Source organism: Ostrea edulis, chromosome 9 (assembly GCF_947568905.1).
Source record: "Ostrea edulis chromosome 9, xbOstEdul1.1, whole genome shotgun sequence".
NCBI lineage: Eukaryota > Metazoa > Mollusca > Bivalvia > Ostreida > Ostreidae > Ostrea > Ostrea edulis.
The window spans coordinates 5,308,640-5,333,976 of NC_079172.1; the positions used below are offsets into that span (position 1 = coordinate 5,308,640).

The 25,337-nt window shown below is 37.4% G+C and overlaps 1 protein-coding gene across 2 annotated transcripts; it reads right to left on the bottom strand.

Moving 5' to 3' along the window:
* Positions 1–945: 945 nt before the first annotated feature.
* Positions 946–24,686, bottom strand: LOC125667633 (cell death abnormality protein 1-like). Of its 2 annotated transcripts, XM_056148333.1 has the most exons (5): positions 24,546–24,685; positions 13,765–13,817; positions 12,663–12,803; positions 6,084–6,216; positions 946–1,275 (listed from the first exon to the last, which is right to left on the bottom strand). In XM_056148333.1, exons 1-5 carry the CDS (start codon positions 24,632–24,634, stop codon positions 1,221–1,223), a joined length of 471 nt encoding a protein of 156 aa, XP_056004308.1. In that variant the 5' UTR covers positions 24,635–24,685; the 3' UTR covers positions 946–1,220. The 2 variants fall into 2 exon arrangements, with proteins under 2 accessions (XP_056004308.1, XP_056004309.1); XM_056148334.1 differs by lacking the exon at positions 6,084–6,216 and having other exon boundaries at positions 24,546–24,686.
* Positions 24,687–25,337: the final 651 nt, after the last annotated feature.

Here is a 25,337-nt window from a genome sequence, read left to right on the forward strand (position 1 = left end):
ACAAATAGATCATACAGAAGTTTCAGCAGTCTCGATTGTAGTCAGTATTCCGCAAATACTATGGTCGCTATAACGATCTAGTTCGTCAATACAACTTATCATTGGGTGAAATGCTGTTTGATGTGTTTCATACTGATTATTAGGCCGTTCTTGGCACACTGATTTTGACTACGGATAACTACATTTACATGACCAGGATGTAGGGCTCACGGCGGGTGTGACCGGTTGATAGGGGATGCTTACTCCTCCTAGGCACCCGATCCCACCTCTGGTGTGTCCAGGGGTCCGTGTTTGCCCAACTATCTATTTCGCATTGCTTATAGGAGTTATGAGATTGATTACTGTTCGTTAACTTCACCTTTCACGATAAAGATCCCCCTGTTCAAATGCCGTATGCGCCGAGGACAGGCCTAAATTTTGCAGCTCTTCGCCGGCACTATGATTTAAAATTTCTCGCGGGAGACGTTGAACAATATCCCATCAATCATCTTGGAAGAGGCTTCTCAGCATGAAGATATTGGCAATTCTAATGAGTACATCTTAATATACGTAGCTATCACGTTATTTTGTATGCTAAAGGTTTGTTTGTGTTTTGCTCTACAGTCCATTTATTAATTTTTCACTAATGTGAAGACATCACCAGCTATAGGTGATGGGGCGTACGGCTGTAGTATCAACGCAAAGCTGCAGTAGAATTCATCATTCCGGAGTTCCGTGTTTGCCCTGCTCTCAATTTTGTATTCTTTAGAGGACAGTGGATGCTTACTCCTCCTAGGCACCTGATCCCACCTCTGGTGTGTCCAGGGATCCGTGTTTACCCAACTATCTACTTTGTATTGCTTCTAAGAGTTATGAGATTGATCACTGTTCGTTATCTTCACCTTTCATTTATGAAATTGATCATTGTCTTCTCACCTTTTTCATCAACGCAACAAAAACAAAGAATAAAGATTCAAATCTGTATTTTCAAATTATGATACTTTTTGCATCCAACTGTAGTGTTCTAGTTCATGATCTTTTAATATGGTGGTAGACTTGGGATGAAACTGAAGTTTGTCATATGGAACTTCTGATACATTTGTACTGTATATGTTGCCATCGGAAACAGGTTCAGAGGAAGGTTTGTAGTTTTGGTCGATTTTAGTAACATCCCTAACAATCTCAGCATATTCTGTATCATTTTCATCGATGTCATTTAGATTATTTAAGTTTTGAACGGCCTACGGATGGACTGGCTCTATGTTTTCCGTTTTGATTTTGTGGACGGCATGTTTCCTGAAAAAATAAATTGAAAAACAAAATCATTTGGTGTAACTAGTGTACATGCATTAGGCAATGAAAATCAGTATAAATATACACAATCTTTCTTCTCGAACAATTATATCAAGACACCAGAGATAAAATTACAAACGGATGCTCCGTGCCACAGTAGGTGTGGCACGCTAAAGAACCCTCACTGCTCAAGGGCGGTAGGCACCGAACAAAGGTCTAAATTTGAAGCTCTTCACCGGATCCACATGAGTGAAAAATATAATTTCGTGTTTCAAATCTGCTGAGAGACGTAAACACAACATTTGTCTACACGCACGCACAAGATACAATCAATCATATTTGTCTCCGTATGAGCGAAAAATTCACTCATAAGGAGACGTCACCATTACAGGCGAAGGGCTGCAACATTTAGGCCTATGCTCGGCGCTTACGGCCTTTGATTAGGGAGGGATGTTTATCGCGCCACAACTGCTGTCTAACACTGGACCTCGGTTTTTGCGGTCTCATCCAAAGGACTGCCCCATTTAGTCATCTCTTACGATAGTCATGAAGTAGTGTGGACCTATTCTAACCCGGATCCCCACGGGATTGTCAGTCTTGATATTTCTTACAATCGCTGAAAACGTGATTTATTACATTTTCATACGCCCGTCGAAGAGAAAACGTTTTATGGTATGGTGTTGTCCGTCTGTCCGGCCCTGGTGGGCAGGATACAGACCGAACCCCAAGATCCAGTATTTTACGACTTGGTAGATTTGATCACCATAATGAGAGGATGCCTATTATTTTTCAAGGTCAAAGTCACGGTATCACTGAGTAGGAAAACCTTGTAGGCAGTATGCAGACCGAACTGTTGGGGCTAGAACCACCAAACTTTGTACACACACTTGATGCATATTGTTTCTTAAGGTCTAAGGTTAAGGTCGTAGTAGCAGGCTGCAGACGGATTCGTTGGGGCAAGGACCATCGAACTTGGTACACATACATCTGATGCAAAGTGAAAATATTACATATAGAGTACATGATTTGTCTTGTTTTTACATGCAAAGAAAGTATGTCACACTCTGATGATTGCTAATACTACTTGAAGCCAAGTTCTGCTAAGGCTGTCTAAAGTTAATTCTACGTTTAACGTCACCCGCGCGCGTAGGTTTCAGCGAAATTGCCGTTTTGAAAAAACAAACAAATCCAGATTTGAAGTAGTCGTTCAGGTTTGGTTTTTCATTTAGCGACTTAATTCTATATCCCGTATAAGAGGAAAACTCACTGAAAAATTTAATCAGAGGCCCTTAAATGAAGAAAATGGAAGTATATGCCACTATTAAAGTAAAGAAAACGTACAAAGATGGTTTGAACCAAACTAATCTCAGCGAGATTCGTCGAGGCTGGATATTTGGACTGACGCCTCTTCCGAATGTCAGACCAGTGTCACACAATGTGATTCGGGAAATTTTGCCTGAAATTCAGCCGCTTTTTGCGATTAAAATGGGTTAAGCAATTCCTTGATCGCTTCAACTTTTCGTCTTAGACATCCTATTAACTCCCTATCACATTTCATATTTACCTTCTCAATACTGAAGAGTTCCGATGTACTATTTCATGACAGTTTGTACTACGATTGGAAATACAGAACTTGCTGATTGATAATTACTTTGTACAAAGCATTTCATCATAAAAATTAAAAACACTAAAAAGACAAGAGGCCCATGGGCCACATCGCTCACCTGAGTCACCTTGGCCCATATCTGAAGACTTTCCATATATATTTGCATGTAAAACCTTAGTCCCTATTATGGCCCAAACTATCCTTTGCAAACTTGAATCTACACTATGTCAGAAAGCTTTCATGTAAATGTCAACTTCTTAGGCCCAATGGTTCTAGAGAAGAAGATTTTTAAAGCCTTTTCCTATATTTGTATGTAAAACTTTGACACCCCCCCCCCCCCACTTGTGGCCCCATCCTACCTCCTGGGGGCCATGATTTGAACAAACTTGAATCCGCACTATGTCAGAAAGTTTTCTTGTAAATATCAGCTTTTCTGACTCAGTGGTTATTGAGAAAAAGATTTTAACTATATATTTGTATGTAAAACTTTGATCCCCCTTGTGGCACCATCTTACCCCCGGGGGCCATGATTTCAACAAACATGAATCTGCACTATGTCAGAAAGTTTTCATGTAAAAATCAGCTTTTCTGGCTCAGTGGTTCTTGAGAAGAAGATTTTTAAAGATTTTTCCTATATATTTGTAAAACTTTGATCCCCTATTGTGGCCCCATCCAACTCCAGGGGCCCATGATTTGAACAAACTTGAATCTGCATTATGTCAGGAAGCTTTCATGTAAATCTCAGCTTTTCTGGCTTAGTGGTTCTTGAGAAGAAGATTTTTAAAGAATTTGCCTATATATTTCAATATAAAACTTTGACCCCCTATTGTGGTCCCACCCTTACCACCGGGGGGGGGGGGGGGTCATGATTTGAACAATTTAGAATCTACACTTCCTTAAGAACCTTCCACATAAGTTTCAGCTCTTCTGGCCCGGTGGTTCTTGAGAAGATTTTTTAGTGACCCCACCCTAATTTTGCTTTTCCTTGATTATCTCCCCTTGGATGGGGGCCTGGCCCTTCATTTGAACAATTGAGAATCCCCTCTACCCAAGGATGCTTTGTGCCAAGTTTGGTTGAAATTGGCCCAGTGGTTGTTGAGAAGAAGTTGAAAATGTGAAAAGTTTACAGACGTACGGACGCCGGAATACGGGTGAGCTAAAAACTGTAATTATTTAATCAATTTATTTGAAGGCGTCCTAAACTATCGGATTCCTGCCTTGTATTTGTAGATGTGAAGGTACAATCCTGATCTTTTAGTTGTGGTACACCAGATTAGCATATTCCTTTTAAAATTGTATTTATAAAAATCAACACAAAACAAAGTAAAGCATATTTTAAACTTTAAGATGTGTCATTATAAAAATGTATGAAATATTGTCATCATAATTTTAATTGTAACTGAGTCACATGTGTCTAGCAACTATTTCCACAAAAGGAAGTTTTCCTTTAGTTTGCTATGTTTGTGATGATGAAAATCCATTGGATGTACCACCTGATATTATCGCAAGCCACTCCTCTGCTCACCCAATCTGCATGGTGTGTTCGCAGAAGGGATACAAACCCAGATTAAGGAAAGTCTTTGCTGGGAAAACGCAAAAATTGACTTGGACTTGAAAATCAAATCCCACAATGTGTTTAATTTGACATATTACGTTTTTGGTCACTAAATTGGGTGATGTCTGTTTGAAATTGTTGATTTTTGGGTCACTGAATAGGTGATTTTCAATAAATACACATTTGTTTAAAATTTTTGTTTGTTTATTTTTGTCCTCCCTCCCTCGTAGGTTTTGAAGTTTTGAGGTGACGTTAAACGTAGAATTAATTTTGAACAGCCTAATCATGGTTTAAGAAACGCCCTATATAGCTTTTCACGGCCGTATTATGTACTTTTGGCGGTACTCTTGTTAAATTACATTCAATGTACATTTACAATGCCCGAGTAAAAAAGGTGTGTAGAAGGTGATGGGTATTGCATGTACCATCATGTCTCAAGTGCCTGTAAATATATTATATTAAAACTACCCCTATTGTGACCTCACCACATGCGACTTATGGTGAAATATCGAGCCCGAAACGTACGATTAAAACTAAGCGATGAATTTTCTTCCAAAAAATGTTGACGCGCAGACGCACCGGATACAACTAGCCACTGCTACGACCCAGAGGTCTAAATGTGAAGATAACGCAATCTAATTAAAATCAGACCTTCTCTAACCTTCTCCAGTGTAACGGTTAGAGAAGGTCTGATTTTAATTAGACTGAAGATAACGAACAGTGATAAATGTGTAGCACTTGGCGGATTACTGGTGACGTCTCCATGTGCGTGAAAGATTCGTAAAGGGACGTGAAATAACAAACAGTTATGTATGCATACCTCCACCTATGGTCCATCCCTTCACCAGAGAAACCTTAATCTGATAGTAGTATACACTAAACTTAAAACTAGGAGTGATCGTGACTAGTGGATACCACTAAATAACTACTTATCCATGTTGCATGTATCAACTCTTGTACCTGTATGCGCATGCGAAAGGCCGGAATTCGAATCCCGGCCGCTACAGACCTAAGTCGGTAAAACAGGTTGTGATAGTTGCATCGTCAAACCCTCGGCATCAGGTCTGAATGTCACGGATCACCGGAGATGACCTTAAAAACGGATGTTCCGTGGCACAGTAGGTGCGGCATGCTAAAGAACCCGCACTGCTCTATGGCCGTAAGCGCCGAGGAAACGCCTAAATTTGAAGCCCTTCACTGGTCTTGGTGACGTCTCCATGAGTGAAAAGTTTTCTCGAGGGATGTTAAACAAGATACAACCAAATCATAGAATGTACTTGTATGACCTTTACCTAATGAACCCATTATCCAATAATTAACACGGTTGAAGAAAACTATTGATTTGCATGACAAAGTTCTTGGAACTGTCCATTATGCATATGCCAACTTTCTTGATCTTGGTTGGTGGTGACTAGAAGACAGCTGTTTTTAAATTTTCAGGTCAACATAAATGATGAACGGTCGCATTGAGACTCATACGCATACGTTGACATCATTGTGGGAGAACGGGGTAGGCTTAAGCGTTACGTTTTGCATTCCTTGTTCTGCTAAGCTTTTGTTTAATATGCAAGAATTTAAAAAAATGAGTCGACCAATTAGCCTGAGTAAACAAAAGTTAGAATCACTAAGAGAACATGGTTTGAACTTTACCGTTTTATAACAATCACGACCAGAGTGATGGATCCAGACACACATAAAGCCAACAAAATCACAAGGGTTGCCCATATGCCTGGTTTCACGTCATCATCGCCAGTAACCAAGTCTCCTCCCTGTCCTCGATCTCCTTATAATCAAAATAATAAATTTAAATGAATTACCCCCTTCGTATTGATGAGCTGTAGTACAACACTTTTGGATCCTCTGGCCTATGATTAATTTAATTACTTTACTCGGATTATTGCATATAACTCCGATTTTATTGAAAATGATAAAGATATAGTTTAGCTTTCCAATGAAAGGGAACCGCCGCTGTGGCCGAGAGGTTAGAGCATTCGCCCCACATGCGGAAGGCTATGGAGAGCCAAAGAGTTCAATATTCTATCTTTGTAATTATGTATTTGTTGTTCCTAAATATACGCCATTGGTTCAATATAAAATAGAAAAATGTTAATCGTTATCTTGACATTTGTAGTACATAACGGTATATTCGTTATTTGAATTGCGTAAGATGTAAAGGAATGTAATGTCTGTGTAGATGCGTAACAAGTGAATGCATTATTTCTTCAATGTAAATTTGAAATTAGATCTTCGTCATCCGTAGTTGAGCATTTGTACATTGCAGTTGCGAGTTACAGTAAAAAAAAATTGGTAATCCGTCCGATGATAGTTCGACTTTCGAATTTGCTCATTCGTTTACTGCGTTTCAACATGTGTTCGTTGTTTTACCATTATGACGACAAAGGGCGCGCGCTACATCGAATCTTTTGGGAAACCGACTATAGAATCATATAGGAGGACCAGTTTATGTGACATTCCCTCGGAGCTATTATTTTCCCGGCCTTTCGAAGTCCGAGGTAAATTATTTTATTTTGTGCAAGGAAGATATTTTGATAAGCAAAATCATACCATATTTTTACTATGAGTTTCATGTTTATCATAAGTAGAGTTTCTTCTCCGACGATGTACTGATTAATAGACAAATTCGATTATCTAATCGAAATGGCCCCCGATTACAGTGTATAGATAATCTATTAAAAATTTTGATAATCGATTAATCAAAATATAACTTAAAGTAATTTATTCTCATGCTTTCTTGATTTATTTTCTGTGAATGTAACTAACTCATAAGTATTAATTTGATAAATGAATCCAATGATAAAAATACTTCAAAAATGCATTTCAGAAATCACCCCAATCGTTTTACCAATTCATTCTTCATTCAATAATAAACAAATTTAATACTTGAAATTAATCGATTACTAATCAATTATAGTGCGTCCGATTATACTGATAATCAATCATGAAAAAATAGTCCGATGGTTCATCACTACGACTGTTTAAAAGGTTGGACACAATTCCCTAACAGTGCAATAGTTACACTAAAAATGGAATTGTTACTCTTTTTTAGTGTAATTAACTGTATCATGGGATTTTCAGTTGTTTCCCCTCTATTCTCGTGTTTGCTTTGAGTAAAAATGAAGTGCAAGAATACTTCTACATCCTCTAAATATTTAGAGTCTAGGAAGCGTATATTTACATACATGTACAAGGACTCTATATGTGGCCAACAAGGTTTATAAATAACCTCTAGCAGCAAGACTATGAAATAAAAAGATAATGTTTCTTTCTCTGCTTTAAACAGACAAAATGAGTGGTTTACAATAAAGCAGACATGATTCCTAAGAAAAGAAAAATAAAGCTGAAGGGGGTCTGGGAGTCCTCCCCCAGCGGGGTGTTAAGGGGCAGCGACCCTGATCTGGGGGTCCAGGGGGCCGAAGGCTCCCGGTCGAAAATGGCTATTTTAACATTTGAAAGTCCTTCAGGAATGACCTCCAGAGACCCATATTAAAGTTGTGAAGGTTTAAAACCAACTATTGACTACCTTCTCCAGCCATTCCCATTTCCATACATTACGTAGGCCCTTATCGATAGTTTTTACATCGCCACCTCGCTGCACAACGTGTGCAGACATTGTTTTAAAACGAGATCAGTTACTTAAACAAACTGTTGATTGGAGAAACCGAATAGCGAGACGACGATTCAACCAATGAACAATCAGAAGACATATATAACTTGAGGAAGCATTTTACAACAAGTAAAACCCGCATCAATGACGGAAAATTCCGGAATACTAACAAAAGCGGATTTTAAAATTTGTAGCGGAAATGAGAAATCCGGAAAGCGGAATTGCGCTCGAAAGCGGAGAAAAATCATGTCTGAATAAAGAGGCTTGACAGAGGACATCTGGAACATTTTTTTTTTGACAAGAGAAAAGTATCTCAAATTAATGTTGATTAATGATACATTTTTAACAAAAATAGGAGTTTTGAAATTGGGGTGTCTGAAATTGAGTTAGCTATCTTGTAGAGAGAAAAAGAAGGGGGTGATCAGATACGCAACAAGTGCTTGTGGAAATAATGTAAAATTCAAATCTAGGCCATGGCTCAGGCTACTGGTTTTATGGCCTGGACCAGTAAAAATTATGGAAAAATAGCCCGACTGGTCTATTACATAAAAACTTTAAATATGTTACATTCAAGGTTGGCTGTCATTTAATGAAAACAACTGGTAAATGATAACTGATTCACTTTGTTTACAAATATAAAACCCATAGGCGTCGGAACCGGGGGTGGGGTCTAGGGAGGGGCTTAGTCCCACCCCCCACTTTTTTTGCAAAGATAGACATAGTTATTTCGGATTTCAAACATTTTGGTTGAGCATCATTGAAGAGACATTATTTGTCGAAATGCGCATCTGGTGCATCAAAATTGGTACCGTATAAGTTTTACATAATAGACATACCCCCCCCCCCCACCCCAAACGACGTAGAAATTTTTTTGTTGGTTAAGCCCCCCCCCCCCCCACACACACACTTTCCGACGCCTATGAAACCAGAATAGTTTTTGCGTGTTTTAGAATTCTTACCCAATGTACATATTAACTATTTAATATTGTGAATTACGTATTTCAGTGACAGCAATGCAAAAATGGTGGGGAAGGGGCGCGAAAACGAAAATCAATCCCAATCAAAGCAAATATGTACAAAAGTTTTTGGTCTTGCACAAATAAATGTAACGTCCCTGGTGGTATATGGTTACTAAATGGCATACACTGTTTGTTTAAAGCTGACCCGATGTTCATGTATTATTTTTGTACATAATTACTTTAAAGCAGATTAATTACTTTATAAAGTTATTAACTTTTCCTTAATTACATGCTTGAAAACATCTGCATGTAAAAGAAAACAGTGCGAATATTATTTACAAAGTAAATATAGTGGCTACATATATAAATCATCCCATAATAGACGTCTATAAATAGACCCACGTGCGTCAGGGGAATCCCAACATGATGTATTAAGTCATACGCAACTGTCTAGTTTTAAGGCTGAAAGAACGCAAAACAACGAATTACTAAGAGGTATTTGATATTTTTATTTCTATTAAACTTATGGTACGGAACTGTTATAACAAAATACACAGATAAGACCACCGATGATCTGAAAGTTTGAACTGGTCACGTGACTGTCACTTGAAATGGCAGAGTGACGCGGTTATTTGTAAACATCGATTTAAAATCAAATTATTTGGGTTAAAACAGGTGAAATAATTTATGATATGTCGTACAGTCTCATAACTACATACGTGCGATGATTTAATAGCGTTTTTTACGAGATGGAAAAAAATATTGTAATTCGGACCATACAGCTTTAAAATAAACTCATGGAAAAAATCAGCCCAGTCATCTATATTGATACTTACAACATCTCTGATCAAACTACTTCAGCAGCACATTTTCAACGACTTTTAGCGCCAACCGGTTAATGTTGAGTGTGCTAGACACCCGAGTGTTAACTAGTCCTCCTATGATTCTATAGACAGTATAGCCTGTTTCCCAAGATACGATGTAGCGCGCGCGCTCTGTCATCATAATGGTAGAACAATTTACAAATGTTGAATTGAGCAAATGCGAATGTCGAACTAACATTGGACGGATTACCAAAACACATTTACCACAACTCGCATAGGCTTAACAAACTACAATGTGCAAATGCTCAACTACGGTTGACGAAGATCCAATTTCAAATGTACATTAAATAAATAATGCATTCACTTGTTACGCATCTACACAAACATATATTCCATTTACATCTTACGCAATTCAAATGACGAATATACCGTTATGCACTACAAATGTCAAGATAACGATTAACATTTTTTTTCTATTTACATTGAACCGATGGCGCATTTAGGAACAACAAATACATAATTACAAAGACCCTTTGGCTTTCCATAGAAGGCCGGGGTTCGAGTCCCGGCCGCCACAGACCTAAGTCGTTAAAACAGGTAGTGACAGTTCCATCGCCAAACGCTCGGCATCAGGTGTGAATGTCACGGGTCCTCGGAGTTTATCTTAAAAACGGATGACCCGTCTCACAGTAGGTCTGGCACGCTAAAGAACTCACACTGCTCAATGGCCGTAAGCGCTGAGCATAGGCCTAAAATTTGAAGCCCTTCACCGGTCTTGGTGACGTGTGCATATGAGTGAAAAATTCTCGAGCGAGACGTTACGCAAGTCCACTTCTGCTTCATACTTAGATATTTTATTGAAAGTAGACATTAACGGCAAACTGACAACTCAACTGCATGACAAACGGGATGATTTCAGCTTCTCCATCGTCAACTTCACATATTTATGTAGCAATATCCCATTATCACCTGCATATGGTGTTTTTATATCTCAACTGATTCAATATGCAAGAGCTTGTTCTGCATATAGTCAGTTTTTAAATCGATGTAAGCTACTGACAAACAAGTTGATGGTACAGAGGTTTCAACAGTCTCGATTGAAGTCAGCATTTCGCCAATTATATGGTCGTTATAACGATCTTGTCTGTCAATACGACCTCGCATTGGGTCAAATGCTGTCTGACGTGTTTTATACCGATTGTTAAGCCGTTCTTGGCACACTGATTTTGACTGCGGATAACTCCGTTTACTTGATCAGGATATAGGGCTCACGGCGGGTGTGACCGGTCAACAGGGGATGCTTACTCCTCCTAGGCACCTGATCCCACCTCTGGTGTGTCCAGGGGTCTGTGTTTGCCCAACTATCTATTTTGTATTGCTTGTAGGAGTTATGAGATTGATCACTGTTCGTCATCTTCACCTTACATACAATCAATCAATCCAATGAAAGGGACACACTTTTTTTCAAGTCTTTTGATTCACATCAAAGACGTAGGTAGTTAGAACAAGATATGTGCACACCAAAGGAGACTGGATACGGTTGTCTACCCCCCCCCCCCCCCCCCCACCCCCCAATGGGTTAATGGCGAAGCCCTGAAAGCTCATGGGGTTTAGCGTTTTCTGTGGACCAAATTTAATCTTAGATCAAGTTAACAAACATTTGTTTAAGAAGAGCATAAAATATACACCCATTTATTGTCGAATTTATCATACTATCTTATAATTTTGGAGTTTTGGATGAATACAAAAATACTTCAAAGAAACTTTATTTCACATGCTTTCTCAAATAATTACCACAAAATGTAGTCAGTAGTTTGACAAGGCCGTTTTGATTTCACCGATGTCAGGTTTAATATGTAAGATTGCTAAGCGTAGCCGCAAAAAAAAAAAAAAAATTAAAGCACAAAATTCCCATAACTTCTATAACATTTATAGATTAAAAATTGCGGTGGAATAAGATCAACTGCTACATAATCTGACTAACAATTCTACAAAATGTGAATAAAATTCGTACAGCGGTCTCCAAAGAGTTCCGTCCACAAAGTGTTCCTATTGTGACACAGGTGAAAATAACCAACAATATAACGTAAAAATTAAACAAGGTCCTATTACTCCTGTAAAATTTGTCGAATCAAAATAGCGGCGCCATATGATCAACTACAGATAGTAGCTAACAATCCAAAATTTGAACAAAATCCGTTGAGCAGTTTCGGAGGAGTTGCTCCCACAAAGTCAAATGGGACGGACAGACTCAGGTATTTCTATGTCCCCTTCCGCGTTGCGGTAGAGGACAATAATTTGTCTTTCGGTCCGAGTCTATCTAGTTCAGCATCGGAAATTCAATAACACGCACATACTAGTAATTTAGAATCTTAATAATCTGCAAAATTTGATTGAATCTTTTATCTACTAAACTGATTGCTATTCCCCCACCCCCTTTTCATCTTATTTTATTTGATCGAACGATGTGCACGCCATGGTGTACAAAGGTTTGGGCAGCTACGCCCCTGAATATTATTACATTCATTGGTACACATTTTTCTCTATCTTCAGTTCATGGGGGAGCACTCGGAATTCAGTATCTTGGCACACTGATTTTGACAACGGATAACTCCGTTTACCTGATCAGGATATAGGTCTCACGGCGGGTATGACCGGTCGACAGGGGATGCTTACTCCTCCTAGGCACCTGATCCCACCTCTGGTGTGTCCAGGGGTCTGTGTTTGTCCAACTATCTATTTTGTATTGTTTATAGGATTTATGAGATTGATCACTGTTCGTTATCTTCACCTTTCATCAAGGAGATTACCACATATTTACCTTTGACTATCGGCACACATCCGTTAGCCGAATCACAGGTATGGTTGTCACTACAATTACACAGCTGTGTACAGCGTCGCCCGTAATAATTTGAAGGGCAGGTAAATGAGCAGTTTATACCAAATCTCCCCAGAGGACATTCTGTAACAATGATATAATAAATGTTCATGATTATATTAAAATAATCGAAACATAAACGCGCTAGCGCACACACTCACTCTCTCACTTCTTAAAAAAAAAACAAAAAAAAACAAAAAACAAAAAACCACACACAGAAAAATCCCGCATGTAACAACATACAAACCCATAAACTATTTTTATTCTAAATGTCCCAGAGTTGTGAAGTGGGTCTTCGGATTACACAAGATTTGATCCCGTGATGGTCCCATTTCATATCTTGCAAAAAAATTAAATTGGTAATGGCTATTCATTTCTTAATTGTAATACTTGTGGTATTTGGTTCAGACTCTCAGTTGATTGAATGAATATTGTTTAACGTCCCGCTCAAGAATTTTTCAATCATACGGAGACGTCATTATTGCTGGTGAAGGGCTTATAACTTAGGCCTAGGTGCGGCGCTTACGGCCTTTGACTAGGAGGGGGGGGGGGGTATTGTGCCACAACTGCTGACACGAGACCTCGTTTTTTTCCCCCGGTCTCATCCGAAGGACCGCCCCATTTAGTCGTCTCTTACGGTAGGCAATCAGGATCTATTCTAACCCGGTTCCCCATAGGACCGACTGTCAGGTTATAGTAATTGGACACAAATCTTCTAGTTGGCTCCCTCAGCAAGGTCGCTGGGCAGATCTGACTAAAATTGCGTTTTAAATTAGTTCAAAAATTAGTATTTATAATTGATACTCAGTTCCAAATCTACATTGTATGGGTTTTAAGTATAAATCATAAATACCATGCAGTTTGCGTTTTTCAGCAACATTATTTCGTCAAAACATCCTGTTCATCCTTAAAACATTTTGAAGATGACCAAATGACGGATATAGCAATGTCACAAGAGTGAGTCACGTGACCTAAATAATGATAGTGTTCAAACTATTGGCAGAGTGCATTAGTATTACGCATTATTGTATAGAGATATGCATACCGACACAGGTGCCGTTGACTTCAAAGTAGTCCGGGCAGCATTCCCGTGGTTGCCTGACAAATAAAGTAATAAACTGAATGTATATATTAGTGATTAAACTTTGAAGTTAGTAATGTAAAATGCAATGAAATTGAGATATTATGATAATTTTATTCCTTAAGTAATTCTGTTATACTACTGTTGCTATATCTACATCAACGTTGTATATGCTATTTCTATGACTTTGAAAAATACTTGTAACAAATATTTGATATATAGCAGTATAATTCCAATGTTATTTATTACAATTGTTTTGATTGGACAAAAATAAAGCTGAACAAAAGTTTATACATCAATAAATCCGAAAACGCGAAGTATTCATACACGCCTGAAAACAAATAACATAGTGCGGGGAAACTATTCAATTTTTTGCAATTGTTAGCAAAGTGAATGAATTGGAATTATAAGAATCAAACATTCTTTTTGAAGAATTTATCGATGTGTAAACTCCGGACATTTTACTCACAAACTTAACATAAAAGTGCGAAGCACTTTTATTCAGTTTGTGAGTAAAATGTCCGGAGTTTACACATCGATAAATTCTTCAAAAAGAATGTTTAATCCTATAATACATATAGTGATATTATGTATTTTTATATATTGATTGATTGATGTTTCCCGCCACACTCAACAATTTTTCAGTTATCTGGTGGCGCCCAGTTTTTATTGGTAGAAGAGAGAACCCAGATACAATGTACATGTACCTGAGAAGAGACATATGAATTATATATATGCCTTATATAAATTAATAGTCATAATAAAATACATTCAATCAAATGGGTCCCTGGCACTATTGGTGAGAATTATGCGGGAGTATATGAGAATATTTTATCCAAACTAATAATAGGTATACTTTCTAATGATGAAATTAGATGTTATGATATTTCTAAACAATGCATGCAAGACCCCTTCAAAATTGAAAATATGTGCAGATTGTCGCTTGAAGATGCATAAAAGGTGGTTGGTTGATTTTACATTGTTTAACGTCTCTCTCGAAAAATTTTCACTCATATGGAGACGTCACCATTGCCGGTGAAGGGCTGAAATTTAGGCCTATGCTCGACGCTTATGGCCATTGAGCAGGGAGGGACCTTTATCGTGCCACACCTGCTGTGACACGGGACCTCGGTTTTTGCGGACTCATTCGAAGGACCGTCCCATTTAGTCGCCTCTTACGATAAACAAGGGGTACTGCGGACCTATTCTAACCTGGATCCGCACGGGAATGACAGTATGTGGATTTTGATCTGTTTCCTGTTTTTTCCATGACATCAAGAAAGTAAGTTACAGAGGGAGGAAGATATCGCGATATATATTGTCCCTGGAAGACTGTTTCTACTTAATATAGCATTTAATTGCCTATCTACCGTCTTCTACTGCCTGCACTAAATAAAAACATCACACCCTTTAAAGAATAAAATATGTCATTTATTACAAATACAATAAATGACAGTAAAAGGAACACAAACTAGGATTCAAATATAAGTAAAAGTTACCTACATTGTACATGATACAAGTAAAATGAACAGACAATGTATAATGACAAATTGCCACATCTCAAAATTAGCACCTGAGAACAAAAAATGTGTCATCTGACATATTATGGCTAGTGACAAATTATGGCATATTCGCCATATAAAAAATAGACCCAAACATGTGGACAACTTGGAAAAAGTCAAGAAAGGGGGTGTTAAAATGCCCGTATGTACAGTTTGAAAAAATCGGAAAAGGGGTGGTGGTAGACTCAAAATTCCCCTTTGTTTACGAAGTATCAAATACAGAATGCGCAGTCTCCAGATAGGGATGCTATAAATACCACATGAAAGTCCGAGCCGCGTGCATAAACACGGGGCAACAGATATAAATGATTTATTGACATAAATCATTTTTATTTTCTCCCACTATTCGCCATTTGATTTATTTTTCTATAATCACAATTGCGTTGACTGTAACCTCAATTGTTAGAACTTGCTCTGAGAGAACACACACACACACACACACACACACACACACACACACACACACACACACACACACACACCGCTAAAATGTTAAAATCTTTAAAAAAATCCAGATGAAACACAGGTAAACCTTATATGTACAAGGAAAGACAACTCTTCATATACCGGAAAGTGAAGCGTAGTAACATTTGAAAGTGAAAAGGCACTGTATTTAGGGGAAATCCACAATCTATTTATATTTCACCAAGATCGTAAATAAAAAACTTTTAAAAACACGTAGAGACTTTCATTTATTGAATAAACAAACCAAATTTTTCATGATTTTCCCCTGTAACATTTTAAATAGTTCCAAGCGGAAAACTACAGAGGTGTTCCAGAAATTTGTTTGTCAGTAGCCTACCTCGATTTAAAAACTGACTATACGCAGAACAAGCTCTTGCATATCGAATCAGTTGAGATATATAAACACCATATGCAGGTGATAAGGTAATATTGCTACATAAATATGGGAAGTTGACGATGAAGAAGCTGAAATAATCCCGTTTTTATACGTCCCGTATTATGGTATGGCGTCGTCCGTCCGCCTGTCCGTCCGTCCGTCCGGACCTTGTGGACAGGATACAGACTGAACCATAAGCCCTAGGGCTTTTACAACTTGGTACATTTGTTCACCATGATGAGAGGAAGATGCCTAATGTTTTTCAAGGTGAGTGGTCAAAGGTCAAGGTCGTAGTATCACTTATTAGGAAAACTTTGTGGGTAGGATACAAACCGAACCGTAAGCTCCAGGATATTATAACTTGATATATTTCATCATCATGATGAGAGGAAGGTGCCTATTGTTTTTCTAGGTGAGAGGTCAAAGGTCAAGGTCGTAGTATCACTTATTAGGAAAACCTTGTGGGCAGGATACAAAGGGAATCGTAAGCTCCAGGATATTATAACTTGGTGTAGTTGATCACCATGATGAGAGGAAAATGCCTATTGTTTTTCAAGGTCAAAGGTCAAGGTCTTAGTATCACTTTTTAGGAAAAACTTGTGAGCAGGATACAAACCGAACCGCAAGCTCCAGGATATTATAACTTCGAATATTTAATCACCATGATGAGAGGAAGATGCCTATTGTTTTCCAAGGTCAAGGTCGTAGTATCACTTATAAGGAAAACCTTGTGGGCAGGATACAAACCGAACCGTAAGCTCCTGGATATTATAACTCGGTATATATGATCACCATGATAATGAATTAGCTCACAAAGGACAGTGCTAACTTCACTAAAATATGAATCCCACTAAAATATGTTTTCCTTGAACAAAATCTACGGGCGTAGTATGCCACGTTGGTGTTGCTCTTGTTCATACAGTTGAGTTGTCAGTTCGCCGTTAATGTATACTTTCAATAAAATATCTAAATGTGAAGCAGAAGTGGACGACTCAGTGGTGTCCTTTATTTCGAGCTCACAGGGATATATCAAATCGACATATGAATGAATCTAAACAAATCATTGATTTTGCAAAATCTGATGACATCACAGGAGGGTGGAATTACTTTAAACCACTTTTAATTTCAATCAAAGTCCACCATACCGGTATATCTACAGTGTGTCGTATTTTTACATATGGGATATGATACAGATTTTGCCTTGTATTGTTTTTATTAAATTTGAAAATATTCACGTACATATAATGATATCAGTAAGTAATGCAATACATTTTTTAGAGTTCATTGACGGATAAAGGTTAAAACAATGATTATATGTACATGTATTTGATATATATGATATAAGATATTTAATGAATTTATGAAATGGAATAACAATTTCAATAAACACCATTAACAATGGAGAAATCTTTTCCATTCTTTTTCCCTCCATTTGTTTACAAATCTAGGGGCTCGGTTGTCAGATATTGAAGTTTTGTATTATTTGTTCCCGAATAATAAATTGAAGTTCTGCATGATTTGTGTCCGAATAATACAAGTATTGTAAGTGTATTGTCGTTAACTCATCAGTGTTCGTTCGATTACACAAACACAAGTTGCAGGCCCATAGAAGGCGTGGGGGGAGGGGGGGTCGGGGGGTCATGCAAACCTCCCCCTTCCCCCATTTCAACTTATCTTGACCAATTATATGTAAATCCACTTTTTTCCCTATCATTAAGGAAAATTTATTAAGAGTAATCCCCCCTTATGGGCTGTATTTCTCCTGCGTTGGCCTTTTAAGAAGAGAAATAAAAATCCCCCTCCCCCATTTAGAATCATTCTATGGGTCCGATATGCAAAACTGTACACTGTGTGTATTGTTTATTTTCAAAGTTTAAAAGAATGGTACAATTCAACTTAAATACGACGTGCAAGAACTTTATTCAAAATAACGAAACAAAATTCTATCATATTTTAAGCTTCTCCAAAATATCAGTAAATGTGAAAATGGAAACATCCCATTGTCAGCAGCTTGGCCGTTTATCAATAAATTTTGACAATTCTAAAGCAAAGTCAACACTTTTAGGATCTGTTGTTTTTTGCGGTGTTGATTTCTCTGGACTTATCGTATACATTCGGAACACCCCAGTGATTATATGGAGAGCTCCGGTAGGCGTCGTGTCACTCGATGCAAACTTCCGTTGCTTTCGATAAGTAGGGGCAGGTATCGAGGATGTTTTGGGTCACTGGATCTTTAATACGGCATGTAGACATAAGCAGACGATAGGGAGAAGTCGTTGGATCTTTTACCAACGTACAGTTGTAGATCTCGCCAGAAACCGGTAGACAGAGAGTAGAAATTGTGAAAAACAAGCCCTGAATCGAGGGCCCCCCAGAAATCCAAGATGGCAAGTGTCGTCCCTTTACTTTTTTTAATGTACACATGATACACCTTTTTTAAAACCTCGAAAAAAGCGGATTTTGGTGGTGGCTTTTATTTATATAATTTATTATTCGGATACAAATCATGCAGAACTTCAATTTATTATTCGGGAACAAATAATACAAAACTTCAATATCTGACAACCGAGCCCCTGTGTTTTTGCGGTCTCATCCGAAGGACCGCTCCATTTAGTCCCCTCTTACGACAAGGGGGTACTGAGGACCTATTCTAACCTGGATCCTCACGAATGTGTTTATCTAACCCGGATCCTCACGAATATGTGTTTACATCTATTACAGACGATTTGACACTAGAAAACGGACCTGGGAGGAAGCAAAGAAGAAATATTACAACGTTAAAACTGTATGACCCGATGTCCATGTATTATTTTTGTACATAATTACTTTAAAGCAGATTCATTACTTTATAAAGTTATTAACTTTCCCTTAATTACATGCTTGAAAACATCTGCATGTAAAAGAAAACAGTGCGAATATTATTTAGAAAGTAAATATGGTGGCTACATATATAAATCATCCCAGAATAGACGTCTATAAATAGACCCACGCGCGTCAGGGGAATCCCAACATGATGTATTAACTCATACGCAACTGTCTAGTTTTAAGGCTGAAAGAGCGCAAAACAACGAATTACTAAGAGGTATTTGATATTTTTATTTCTATTAAACTTATGGTACGGTATTCTTATAACAAAATACACAGCTTTACACAGATAAGACCACCGATGATCTGAAAGTTTGAACTGGTCACGTGACTATCACTTGAAATGGCAGAGTGACGTGATTATTTGTAAACATCGATTTAAAATCAAATTATTTGGGTTAAAACAGGTGAAATAATTTATGATAGGTTGTACAGTCTCATAATTACATACGTGCGATGATTTAAAAGCGTTTTTACGAGATGGAAAAAAATATTGTGATTCGGACCATACAGCTTTAAGTCAAAAATTAAAAAAAAAAATTAACTTTATGACAAGTCACATGCATGTAAAATTTACATTTTATGAAATGAATTTTTGATTAACAAATGGTAATCGATTTTGAATAGCCATTTTTTTTGTGTGTTAGAAATTAATAAATTAATATATATATATATACATAGTAAAAGCACGAAAACCCAACCACACCCTACTTTCTTAAAGTGTCGGATCTAAGAAGATATTAGGCCAGGAAACACACTTACAACAAAACCATTCAGTACAACAGTGTATCATTCTTGTTAACAATGTAGATTATTGATACTTGTCGTTTTTTCGTGGTGCGTGATATTTCTTTATGTTTCTTGGTAAAGACGCGGGTTACGTCAAAAATTTGAGCTTAAATAGCCCAACAGTGTCGTGGCCTTTTCAGTGCTTCTATATATATATATATATATATATATATATATATATAGATAGATAGATAGGTATAGATATATCCAGGGGGCCATATTTGATATATACATTCACACTTATTTCAAAATAATAGGGAAGGAAAAGTTGGACAGTCTTTAAAGACTAAAAACTGGAGGGGGCCTCCGCTTCCCCCATTGACACAAGGGGAGGAGACTTTCTTCCGGTTTTCGGCCTACAGGGAGGGGATGACACAAATGGTATATTTTTATGCCCCCCTTTGAAAAAGAGGGGGCATATTGTTTTGAACCTGTCGGTCGGTCGGTCTGTAGACCATGTGTTGTCCCCTCAATATCTTGAGAACCATTCACTTGATGATAATGATATTTCATATGTGGGTTACTTATGAGTAGAAGAGGATCCCTATTGTTTTTCAGGTCAAAAGGTCAAGGGTCAATCTACTCTGGACATAGGAATATAATGTCCGCTCAATATCTTGAGAACCCTTTGCTTGAAAGACATCAAACTTGGCACACTGGTACATCCTAAGGAGTAGATGACCCCTATTGATACTGAGGTCATATGGTCAAAGGTCAAGGGTCAAACTGGGCATAGGAATATACTGATCATTCAATGTCTAGAGAACCCTTTGCTTGACAGACATCAAACTTGGTACGCCAGTACATCTTCAGAAGAAGATGACCCCTATTGATTTTGAGGTCACATGGTCAAAGGTCAAACTGGACATAGGAATATACTGTCCGATCAATATCTTGAGAACGCTTCGCTTGACAGACATCAAACTTGATACACTGGTACATCTTCAAGAGAAGATGACCCCTATTGATTTTGAGGTCACATGGTCAAAGGTCAAGGGTCAAACTTGACATGGGAATATACTGTCCGCTCAGTATCTTGTGAACCCTTTCCTTGAAAGACATCAAACTTGGTACACTGATACGTCTTCAGGAGAAGACGACCCCTATTGATTTTGAGGTCACATGGTCAAAGGTCAAGGGTCACACTAGACAGGAATATACTGTCCGTTCAATATATTGAACGGACAGTATATTCCTATGTCCAGTTTGACCTTTGACCATGTGACCTCAAAATCAATAGGGGTCATCTTCTCCTGAAGACGTACCAGTGTAACAAGTTTGATGTCTGTCAGGCAAAGGGTTCTCAAGATATTGAACAGACAATATATTCCTATGTCCAGTTTGACCCTTGACCATGTGACCTCAAAATCAATAGGGGTCATCTTCTCCTGAAGACGTATCAGTGTATCAAGTTTGATGTCTGTCAAGAAAAGGGTTCTCAAGATATTGAACGGACCCCTATGTGAAGTTTGACCATGTGACCTCAAAATCAATAGGGGTCATCTTCTCCTGAAGACGTACTAGTGTACCAAGTTTGATGTCTGTCTGTAAAATTTCAGTGTTTTTACAATCTTCAAGAAGTATGTGTAATGAAATACAATAGCATTATTACTGCAATTTCAAAATATTTAAAATGTCTGTAACTCAACCAAACAAAATGTTAATCCATGTATGCCTATATTTTTTGAACCAGTTTTACTACATGAAAGATGTTCTAATATTATTTACAATATTTTAAATGCAAAAGAAGATATCCCAACTTCTATGGGCAAGTGGAGAACTGAACTATCTTCATATGGAATAGATGATATTTCAGTGCAAGATGTGTTTAAAATTTGTTTCAAAACATCTAGTGATTCTTCTGTTCAGTGGCTACAGTTTAGAATTTTACTTAGAATTCTTCCTGTTGGTTATTATTTGAAAAACATTAGTGTTAAAACAAATGATCTCTGTAGATTTTGTACAAGTAATATTGAAACAATAACATATATTTTTACTTCGTGTAATAAGACCCAAACATTGTGGAGTGAGTTAAGTCTTCATATATATAGAAAAATTTCAGGAAGAATTGGTTTTAATGTGTCAAATATAATATTTGGTGAAATTTCACTGTCTTTAAATAATAAAGCTATAAACTTTATAATTCTATATGCTAATCAATACATATTTATCTGTTTAATGCAGAATAAAGAACCAAATCTTGTTGGATTACTATGTCACTTAAAGTTTAAATATCATGTAGAGAAATATGCTGCAATTCAAACATTTAAAATACATAACTTTGATAAAATATGGATGAAGTGGGAAAATATTTTTGCAATTGATTAATTATTACTACATGTACTTGTCATTATTTTTAGTACATGTATTATTGTTATTATTATTACTTTCACTATTGTACAGCAAGTAACCTAAACCACAGGGAGATGTATGCATGTATGAAAGGTAAGTTTGTGTAAGTGTCTGATGTATTGTATGTGACCAAAAAAATAAATAAATTATAAAAAAAAAAAAAAAAAAAAAAGTTTGATGTCTGTCAAGCAAAGCGTTCTCAAGATATTGAACGGACAGTATATTCCTATGTCCAGTTTGACCCTTGACCATGTGACCTCAAAATCAATAGGGGTCATCTTCTTCTGAAGATGTACTGGTGTACCAAGTTTGATGTCTGTCAAGCAAAGGGTTCTCTAGACATTGAATGGTCAGTATATTCCTATGCCCAGTTTGACCCTTGACCATATGACCTCAAAATCAAAAGGGGTCATCTACTCCATAGGATGTACCAGTGTGCCAAGTTTGATGTCTTTCAAGCAAAGGGTTCTCGAGATATTGAGAGGACATTATATTCCTATGTCCAGAGTAGATTGACCTTTTGACCTGAAAAACAATAGGGGTCATCTTCCACTCATAAGCAACACACATATGAAATATCATTATCATCAAGTGAATGGTTCTCAAGATATTGAGCGGACAACACATGGTCTACAGACCGACCGACCGACAGTTGCAAAAGAATATGCCCCCTCTTTTTCAAAGGGGGGGGGGGGCATAAATATACGAACTAGTATGAAGGTCAGGTGACTCCTGTGACCTTGGACCATAAACTCGGTATTACTTAAGGCTTAGGTCTGGTATAGAGATTCAGAAATAATAAAAGGATGATGATCTCTTTGAATTGGTATCAAGATCAAGTGACTCCAGTGACCTTGACCTCAGACTTTAAACGTAGGTCTGGTATAAATTTAGAACTGGGATTGATAGACATAGAATCTTTCGTAATGATAAAAGGGTGTGGTGACCTACAAACTGGTATTCCCAGTAACCTTGATTATAAAAATAGAGATATGGGATCATCAAAAATGATGAGAGGATGTTGAGACATACAAACTAGGAGCAAGGTCAAGTGACACCAGTTTTACTGACGGAGAAAAGTGCGATTTTTTTAAAACAATTTCATAATCAGTCTTCGCGATCTAGATTTTTTTGATGACGTTAAAATTGGCATGGATTTTTGTCAAGGGAGGAAAGTAGTTGTACTCAGAAAAAGCCACTTTATACAGTCAGTACTTCGTTTGGGAGACTTTATAATCGGTAGATTATAATCATATCTTGATTTGTTTGTGAAACAACATATTGTCACAACCGAGGGAAAGGGTGTCAGAAAATGACAAAGTCGTTAAAAGGGGGTGGTACCCACAGGTGCTTGCTTAATATTATGAAGTTATTATGGTTTTAGAATACACGGAAAACCACGGCTGAAACCCCTTCCTCATAATATTATCACATACAATGTTTTCTGTTCCGCGTTTTAGCAACACCCATTCAATCCATCCGTTGGTTATAGTAAATGCCAAAATAATTGATACATTGTTTATAAAGAAATTATATGATATGCTAAAATGTATTCATCTTGTAATTACTAACTGCAGGTTTGAAAAATGCCGTAAATTCCTTTCCACTGGTCAAAGTACAGAATCGGGTTTTTCAAAGTGCTGATTATCAAATATGCAATTAATAAAACACGCACTGTACAATTAATAAAACACAGCATATATTGTAGTGATAATACGAACAAAGATGAAAGATGTTACAAATGATGTTTAACGGGTTCAGTGTAAAGTACACTTAATCATGGTGAGTAAGTATTAAACGAATTTCATTATACAGTCACACGTTAGTCACACGCCTCACATTCCGGGGACGAATATCACTCAAGTTATATAAAGATATAAAACAGTAAATAGCAACTCCTTATAATTAAATGTCAGAGGATACTTGTGGACTGAATTTGTGATACCAAGCTAGTTTGCTGTCGTATCGTATCAATATGCAAAATTCAATTCTTCTATTGTGTTTTACTTACCACATTTTGCGTGAAGCTTCTCAACTTCACAGTTGATGGGGGTCACTATTGAAGATGCCTTGACCCTTTGATCCACAATAGTAATAGGGGACTTGGACTCAAATCTGGGCACTCTACCAAATGATTCTCCTAATATTCTTAAAAAAGATCTTTACCAACACCTTTTTATTTTCTTGCGTGCCAACTGTTAACAAATCGGGGAAAATGTAAACTAGAAGGCTCTAGGCCCCCTCCCCTTGCGCGCAAACCAACTAACATATTTGGTCGAAGTGCTTAATTCGTAAACTTGTGATATTAAAAAAAAAATGGATGAATAATGACTCACCCATCCTTGGGGCATATTCGATCTCCACTGGTAAAAGCTTCCTTTATAACAAACGTACACAGTAACACAAATTGTAAAGCAGCTCTCATATTGCCCTAGCTGTTATGAATCTGTAAACAAATGTTGGTGTATACTTTAGAATTTCCGGAATACTTTGACAGGGGCGTAGCTAAAACAAAATGATGCGCACGGGAAATGAAGTTAGGGGTCACTTTAAGAGTCCGCAAAGGGTCCGATTGAAGCCTTGGCGGGATCCCGAGGGTAAAGCATTCGGGAACTCTCGGGTTTTAGATTTTTCTGTGGACAAAATCTACCCTTAGAGCAATTCTCCTTTTTCATATATACGATATTGGCAAAAATCAACCTATACTAATTTGTAATTTTCAAGCACGTTGTATTTACATATGGGTACTTATTTGCTACAGTGCCCACATGCCCAGGTCATGCTGGGGGGAATTAAAACTTGCTCATTTTAAATACTGTTCTAGTTGATTGGTATATCACAATTCATAATATAACTTAAAAAAAAAAAAGATAGTGTTTATACCACAGAATGCAATAGACAGAAAATCTAGTTCCCATCTCTGAAATAACACATGTAACTAGGATAGAAAAACCATAATAATTTAGTGTTTAGTTACGATAAAAAAAAAAATAATCATTTCCATTATTTTTGATTGATTGTATCTTGCTTAACGTCTCACTCGAGAGTTTTTCACTCAAATGGAGACTCACCAAGACCGGTGAAGGGCTTCAAATTTAGGCCTTTACTCGGCGCTTACGGCCGTTGAG

What these genes read in the sequence shown, in the direction of transcription:
- LOC125667633 (XM_056148333.1), bottom strand. Translation starts at nt 24,634, where the DNA reads ATGAGAGCTGCTTTACAATTTGTGTTACTGTGTACGTTTGTTATAAAG. An exon ending in AGTCAACGGCACCTGTGTCG is followed by an intron (nt 12,804 to 13,764) that starts GTATGCATATCT and finishes TCATTGTTACAG; the next exon opens with AATGTCCTCTGGGGAGATTT. An exon ending in ATGTGTGCCGATAGTCAAAG is followed by an intron (nt 6,217 to 12,662) that starts GTAAATATGTGG and finishes TTTGATTATAAG; the next exon opens with GAGATCGAGGACAGGGAGGA.